Source organism: Ipomoea nil, unplaced genomic scaffold (assembly GCF_001879475.1).
Source record: "Ipomoea nil cultivar Tokyo-kokei standard unplaced genomic scaffold, Asagao_1.1 scaffold1936, whole genome shotgun sequence".
NCBI classification, from domain to species: domain Eukaryota; kingdom Viridiplantae; phylum Streptophyta; class Magnoliopsida; order Solanales; family Convolvulaceae; genus Ipomoea; species Ipomoea nil.
The window spans coordinates 2,288,652-2,296,130 of record NW_017618364.1 but is presented as its reverse complement, the minus strand read 5'-3'; the positions used below and the strand labels follow the sequence as shown (position 1 = coordinate 2,296,130).

General features: G+C 34.3%; 2 protein-coding genes and 1 non-coding gene across 7 annotated transcripts; 2 read left to right on the top strand and 1 right to left on the bottom strand.

The window, feature by feature from the left end:
• The first annotated feature begins 921 nt into the window (after positions 1-921).
• TRNAW-CCA lies at positions 922-993 on the top strand. The gene has a single exon. It is a non-coding gene; the product is annotated as a tRNA-Trp (tRNA).
• A 69-nt stretch (positions 994-1,062) lies between these two features.
• Positions 1,063-4,185, top strand: LOC109146626 (tRNA-specific adenosine deaminase 2). 5 transcript variants are annotated; one of them, XM_019294281.1, is made up of 3 exons: positions 1,063-1,199; positions 1,399-2,049; positions 4,059-4,185. In XM_019294281.1, exon 2 carries the CDS (start codon positions 1,476-1,478, stop codon positions 2,010-2,012), a length of 537 nt encoding a protein of 178 aa, XP_019149826.1. In that variant the 5' UTR covers positions 1,063-1,199; positions 1,399-1,475; the 3' UTR covers positions 2,013-2,049; positions 4,059-4,185. The 5 variants fall into 5 exon arrangements, with proteins under 5 accessions (XP_019149826.1, XP_019149824.1, XP_019149827.1 ...); XM_019294279.1 differs by lacking the exon at positions 4,059-4,185 and adding an exon at positions 3,571-3,799; XM_019294282.1 differs by lacking the exon at positions 4,059-4,185 and adding an exon at positions 3,023-3,041.
• Positions 2,258-7,193, bottom strand: LOC109146625 (truncated transcription factor CAULIFLOWER A-like). The gene is made up of 8 exons (XM_019294277.1): positions 6,664-7,193; positions 4,224-4,308; positions 4,042-4,106; positions 3,854-3,953; positions 3,559-3,600; positions 3,399-3,440; positions 2,726-2,838; positions 2,258-2,543 (listed from the first exon to the last, which is right to left on the bottom strand). The coding sequence occupies exons 1-8, from the start codon at positions 6,846-6,848 to the stop codon at positions 2,432-2,434; spliced, it is 744 nt and encodes a 247-aa protein (XP_019149822.1). The 5' UTR covers positions 6,849-7,193; the 3' UTR covers positions 2,258-2,431.
• Between the last annotated feature and the right edge of the window lie 286 nt (positions 7,194-7,479).

The window sequence follows — 7,479 nt, the reverse complement described above, 5'->3', positions numbered from 1 at the left end:
AATATAACAATATATTTGAATGTTTAATTTATTCCACAAAACATCTAGTACATTTAATTATCGGATTACTATATCCTTCTCACAAATGCTCAATCAATATTATATTGTATGTATTTTAATTTTTATTGTGTTCTAGTTATGTTTGGTGTGTTTGAACTTTTATTAATATATATTCAATATTAGTCCTGCTTCGATCGTCTCAATGAGATCTTTAAAATGGTATAATGTATATTTAATAATACAAATTTTAAACATAAGTATTTAACAAAATTAAAAAATTATATATGAAACAAATAAAGGATACATTTGAAATTATAAAAAGAAGCAAGGGGAAAATGGTAACTTTGCTCCCTATTCTACATTTGCCGCGTTATGCCAAATTTGTGGCATGCGTTGGAGCACTATATTTTGCAGGGATGGTGATTTGATGTTGGATTTTGCCGTTTTGCAGCTCACTTGGAAATGCTTTAAGGAGGTGTTTGGTTGGCATGAATTGTATTGGAATTGAATTACAATTCAATGAAATGATAAACTACTTTGGTTGGAGGGAATTGCAATTCCCTCAATTCATTGAATTGCAATTCATAGGTCCTCCCTATGAATTGCAATTCAATGAATTCATCCATACAATGAGAAGGGAAGAGGAAAGAAATGACATATTTTTCCATGAATGTTATTATTAATATTATTACACAAGGGTATTTTAGTCGTTATATCACTTCTCCCATTTCCATTATTTTTCCTTACAAAACAATGTAATTGTAATTCTTACTTTATTATTTTCTCACCGAATTACAATTTATTTTCCCCTTAATTCTTTCCTTCCAACCAAACGTCCTGTAATAGTTTAGGAGAAGACTTGAAGAACGAGTGTGCAATTATCGTTTTACATTGTAACAAAATCAACACATTTCAAACAGGGGATCCGTGGCGCAATGGTAGCGCGTCTGACTCCAGATCAGAAGGTTGCGTGTTCGATTCACGTCGGGTTCAATTCTCCTTAGCCATAAAATCAGTACATTTCAAAAAGGACCTTTTTTTCACACTCCATTCTGTCTTAAGTGGTATTGGATTCAGATTTTTCTCAAACGCATCTTCTTTCTTCGACTCTGTCTTCATCACTTCGTCTGAGAGTGCAATATATAAAGTAACACTGCAGTCTGCAGCAACAAATCCCTACTTGAATTTCATGTGGGCAGGTACGTTAATTCTCTTCTTCCTATCTTATTCTCGTTAATTATTCTTCTTATTACTACTGTATTTTCGTCGCCGGCGGCATGAACGCAACCTGTTTGATAAAATGTTTAAACCACTATCCTTCCCGTCTTCATCATTCTTCTTCTTACTTTCTTGCTTTATTTGCTCCTGCACTTGCAATGGTAACACTCAACTACTCAGGGACGGTGAGCTGAGAAGCGCAGCATTCTGGAAATCCAGGCAGAATAACTAGGGGAAGAGAAAACGAGTTCAATCAGATGGGATCTTATGGTGAAGAGGTCTTTTCTTTTATGAAACTCGCTCTGGAACAGGCAAAGCTTGCGTTGGACAGTCTTGAAGTGCCGGTTGGTTGTGTCATGGTAGAGGATGGGAAAGTCATTGCTTCGGGCAGGAACCGAACTACAGAGACCAGGAATGCAACAAGGCATGCTGAGATGGAAGCCATCGACGTTTTGCTTGAGCAGTGGAAGAAGAGTGGGCTTTCACCCAGTGAAGTCTCGGAAAGATTCTCAAAATGCGTCCTTTATGTGACTTGCGAGCCCTGCATAATGTGTGCTGCCGCCCTGTCTTTTCTAGGCATCAAAGAAGCGTATTATGGATGTGGAAATGACAAATTTGGCGGCTGTGGATCGATATTGTCATTGCATACTTGCGCAGGAGTGGCACAGAAGAAGAGCTTCAAATGTGTAGGAGGAATCATGGCATCTGAGGCAGTTGCTCTTCTGCGTAGCTTCTATGAACAAGGGAATCCAAACGCCCCCAAGCCTCACAGGCCGCTGAAGCAAACCGCATGATGGTTCTGCTCGTGAGTCTTATCTACTTTTGGATGAGGTATTTTAACAACTTATTCTTGGATTCCTTCTTGAAATTTGTATTGTTAGTTCTCTGATAACTTATTTGACATGATCATTGAAACAATCTATATGGCTTTCCCTTTTTGATGTTATACTGTTAGACAGTGATCATCTTTCATCAGTCAATTTACATCATATCCAACATAATACATGTAGATATTAAAGAATCCTGACACAAAGATTCATGACAAATGGTGCAAATTGTTCTTGATAAAGTAGTATACTGAGGGCATGAGATGCATAGGAGTCAAAGATCATGAACATACAATTAGGAATCAGTGACAATATTATTTCTCTCCTCTATACTCTCATAGGAAATGAAAATATGGGGATGAAGCCAGGCCAGCAGTGTTGATTGCTTATTGATTGGCACATGGAGTAAAGCAGTCAAGATTGCATGGAGGGTAGAGTGAGTCAAGGTTTAGGTCCAGCTCATTTCTCCTTGTTTGATTTGCTCTTTCTCCTTGGTAACTGCTTATGTGAAATCATTATATATATATATATATATATATATATATATATATATATATATATATATATATATATATATATATATATATATGCAAGTATCATAAGCATGGATTAAAATATCAACAAGCTATATATCATCATTGCCCAAATGATTAGGTGATTAAGTAGTCATTAGTCATTACCCAATGTTTTGGCAAGGAAGAAGTGGTTGTTGTGACAGGAATGAAGTTGAACTGGGGCCTTGATTTTGCTCCCACTGTGCCTGTTGTGCTGCCATCTTCTCCTTCTCCTTTATCTAACCATCAAGTCACAAAAGCACTAGATTTCAAATCATCTTGTTAAGTTTAAGCAAATTGGTCATTTGACACTCAAAAATAGAGGATAAATACTAATTTCACGGTATCCCTCACATATGCAATCCTTTCCCATAGAAATATATTATATAGAATTTCTGCAGTATTGGTGCCTTTGTGTATCAGGTACAACTATGTATGCTATTTGTGTTATATTGGGTCGCACCAGCCACCGTGTAAAAGGCACTGGTGTATATTACTAAGGTCAATGTTGAATTTGGAAGATGGAATGGCCTAGCGCACGGGTGGAGAATAACAACCACCCGCCAGTTAGGCGGAAGCAAGAATGAAGAATCAAGGAATGGAAAATGTATATAAGACTGAAAGATATAGAAAATGTATGATTCTATTATCTGTTTCTAATAAAGAAACATAGTACACACACATATATTTATACAGACACATAAGTGTAAGTACCTATTCATAAACAGACACTGTACTATCCTATAGATAAATTTAACTCTTTATTTTTCAACAGTCAAATTCCATGTAGAAACCTCACCTTCTTTGCCAGCATATTATTCTCCTGCAGAATTGCCTTCTCCTGTCAAAGAACATAAAAAAACAAATGTTTGAAGAGCATATAGTCAACCAAACAGAAGAGAATCAGTCTCTGAAGATATATATTTTAAGCCATGGCAAAAGAGAATCAATCTGCTTACTGTTTTTTGCAGCTCAGAAAGTGAATCAAACAGAAGCTGGTTCTGCAAGATAGAGAGATACTTAGCTTGGAAGTCATGCATTTTAGTGAAAGCTTAGAAACTGATGATCTAAGGAAAATAACAGCACGTTTGGTTCATGGAATGCTATTCCATAGGGAATGAAATAAGCAAGGAATATATAGAACATAAATTGTATTCTGATCTATTGTTTGGTTCGCTGAAGGAATAGACTTTAGGAATTATATATATATATATATATATATATATATATATATTCTAGAGTTATCATACATACTCTTCTGGATCGAATCAGCCTGAGAGAAGAATCAAGCTGTTGCTCCAAATTCTGGAGATCTTTCTGGTTCATGGAGTCCAGATCTTCTCCCATGTAGTGCCTGCATATATGCATTTTTATCATCAACATCAAGATATTAGTATATTATTACTTGTCCCAGGTCATTAATGTATATATGAATTTCTCACTTGTGATTCCTTTGCAGAAGATCAATCTTTCCTTTTAGCTTAGCATATTCCAAGCTCCAGTTGTCCTTCAAAAGTGACACATACAGCGTAACTATTCCACGTTCAAACAAAATTGAATGATATATTTCGTCTCAGTTTCACTTGGTGGCCAGCTTGTAACAGTTGACATATTATACACTTACTGATGATTCAGAGTCATTAGTTTCTGCAAGCATGCGTTTCTCAGCATACGAGTATCGTTCGTATCGGTCAATAATCATCTCCATGCTGTTCAAATATACAACTTATCAATACTATATTAAGTAATAGGAAAATTATATTTAACAATGTGCTATACTAAAAATAGTAAGAGATGTGATACAAATTATTCTTTCCAAAAGCAACCCTAAGGACCCCCCACACCCGGGCCTGACAGAACATCTGGGAGGATATATGTAAATCATGGTAACTCAACTGAACATGAACCACAGAGGCTAGATCTAATGTGATACAAATTATTATTTTAAGGGTAGGTGTGTTTGGTTCATGGGTTTACACACTATGAATGAGAATAAAAAAATATAATTATTGTTTGGTTGACAACTTTTCAAAACGCAATTATAAGATTTGATTACCCCTGGGCCCTGACCTTCAATTAAAAATCTCATCCCCTAATTAAAAATAGGTATCATCCCATCTTATCCCTCCTCATCTGTCACTTCCCGATCTATCGTATCCTCACTACATCCCTCATATTTCTATTTTGATTTTTTGTTCGATGCTTTGAATATCATTATATTAGGATCACTTTTTTTTTTTTTTTTTTTTTTGATTTTTTGTATTTTTAAAACTTTTATCCCATTATAGGATCATAGATAACCAAACATCAATATTGATAATCATTCTAATTCCACCATACTACCAAATATACAAAATATTTTCACCTAAATTCATTATCATTACCAAGTATTTGATTTCCATCATTGTTACGATTCAATATGAAAGCAATTCCCTAAGCTAACTCTCCAAGCCTCCGCCGCCTAACAATAATAATAAATCTTCTGATAATAGAATGCTAGACTTGACGCATAAAATCTCTACCCAACAATAATAATCCCTGAGCTAGTTATTAAAACTTTGTTCAATATCTTTTAAGTACATACCATTGTAACACATAACATTTCACTTTCTAGGGCAATTAGTATCATTACGCTTATTGATCTGAAAAAGCACTGAACATACTGCAAAAAACCCTCATTATGGATATATTTTAAGTAATAGGAAAATTTTACAATGTATGATACTACAAATAATAAAAGATGTGATATAACTTATAAAATGTACTTAACACTCATTATTAGTATTTGTTACGATTCAGCATGGAAGCAATTCCCTAAGCTAAGTAATGTGTGCTAAATAATTGTTTAACTACATAGGTGAAACCAATGAAATGTGTTAATAGCCAAAAACCTTGTGGTAGAGCAACATGACTATGATTATCCTAAATGAGAGGTCACAGACTCAGGTTCAAACTCATATATAGATTGCCAATTATCTCTATATGTTTGCATTCCTAGTTCCAAAAATACAAATGTCATATACTATCAAAGGTCATGGGTTTAACAAAGCTCATACCGCTTTAATCTTTGAAATATTTTTTGTTCATCAATATATCACAATTTTATTTCCTTATGCTATCAGTCATGTTTCGATGGCAGGATACCGGCCAGGCCCAACCATTCAAGCCTTCGTCCAACAATGATAAGTCCCCAAATCAATAACATAATGCTATATACTCGACCCGGCTTTTAAATCTCTATCTAACAATAATAGGAAAATGCTATATGTAGTATTCATATTTTCTACTCCCAACTTCTATTCTGCCTCGCAAAGTCTTGATGTGAGAGAGTAGAATTTGAGAGTATACATACTAATGATAGTATAACTCACAATAATAACCCATTAACCTGTGTTCAATATATTTTAATTAAGTACATACCATTGTTACACATAGCATCTCACTTTCTAGAAAAATTATTATCCCTAAGCTTATTCATCTGAAAAAGCACTGAACATACTGCAAAAAAAAAAAAAAAAAAAAAAAAAAAGAAGAAGAAGAAGAAGAGTTATCAATGCAAGAACACAGACCCTAAGTTATCAATGCAATTAATATTTTCTTAAAACATTTTAGAAGAAGAAGAAGAAGAACACAGACCCTAAGTGGCTAAGTTGTCAATGCAATTAATACTTTCTTAAAACATTATTTTAGATTTTTCAGCTTTCTACTTGTTATGATTTATGAACCTAGCTAATGATTTTTTAATTTTTTTTTCAAAATTTATTTATACTTGTTATGAACCTAGCTCATGTTTTTTTTTTTTTTTTCAAATTTTATATTTTCCCTTGTTTAAAAAACAAGAAAATACCATTATTCAAATTGGGTAAAATATACATGAGACACACCTTAAAAAAAATTAAACCCTATTCCATTTTTAAAAGATTCTTGCAAGAAAACGGAACCCTAGCTAGCTAGCAATGCAAGGTACGTAGATCCAGTTCAGAGATTGTGAATAAATTAAAAAAAAAAAGCAAAAGATTTGACAAAAATGGAAAGAACAAAAGAGAAAATGGGAGTTGAGATACCAAGAATCAGTGGAGTAATCGAAAAGCTTTCCCCTATGGGAAAAAACAATCAAAGCAACATCTGCATCACAGAGAACAGAGATTTCGTGGGCTTTCTTGGCCAAACCAGATCTTCTCTTGGAGAATGTAACCTGTCTGTTTATCTTGTTTTCTATCCTCTTCAGCTCCACTTTCCCTCTCCCCATCTTAATTTCTTTCAACAAGCTAAGCTAAGCTAGATCAGATCAGATTACCTAAAACGTAACTAGCAGAAAGTAGAAACCCTCGATTTAGAATAATAACAATAATCAGAAAAGACCCATTTTCTTGTAATTGCCCTTTCTGACCTGTATTTGATATGATCTAACAATAGCTAGGGTGAATGGTGGCAAGCTAACTAGGGAGCGTAAACGATGTGACATCGCAGAGATTCATTGAAAGTTGATGGTGGTTTTGTGAAAAGTGGGAAACCAGGTGGTTTTTAAGGATGTGTTGTCGAGTGGTGGTTGGATTATATGCTGTGCTTCCGTTAGTGTCTGCTGGACATGAGAGGTAACTGGTTTTTAAGCTCAGTTTTGAGTTGTGAATAGACTGTGTAATCCAAAATCATACTTTCTAAATTTTACTCCCTGATGTGACGGACACTGATAAGCTACTTAATTAAGAAAAAAATGAAGTACACATAATATTTTCCATTCTAAAAAAACTCGTAGCTTGTACTGAACTAGGTGAAAACCGTCTTATTACTTTAGGTTGTTCATAGTTATAGGCTTAAATCAAGAATGTCGGCCCAAACCAAGACGGTTAGTATATAGTTTTCATAAGAAATTCAATTTG

Bases quoted from the DNA above. Each gene is read 5' to 3' on its own strand.
- LOC109146626 (XM_019294281.1), top strand. From the start codon at position 1,476: ATGGGATCTTATGGTGAAGAGGTCTTTTCTTTTATGAAACTCGCTCTG.
- LOC109146625 (XM_019294277.1), bottom strand. From the start codon at position 6,848: ATGGGGAGAGGGAAAGTGGAGCTGAAGAGGATAGAAAACAAGATAAAC. The intron at 4,107-4,223 runs GTAAGTGTATAA...TCACTTTTGAAG, and splicing joins CTAATGACTCTGAATCATCA to GACAACTGGAGCTTGGAATA. The intron at 2,544-2,725 runs GTAATGACTAAT...TCACATAAGCAG, and splicing joins CTTCCTTGCCAAAACATTGG to TTACCAAGGAGAAAGAGCAA.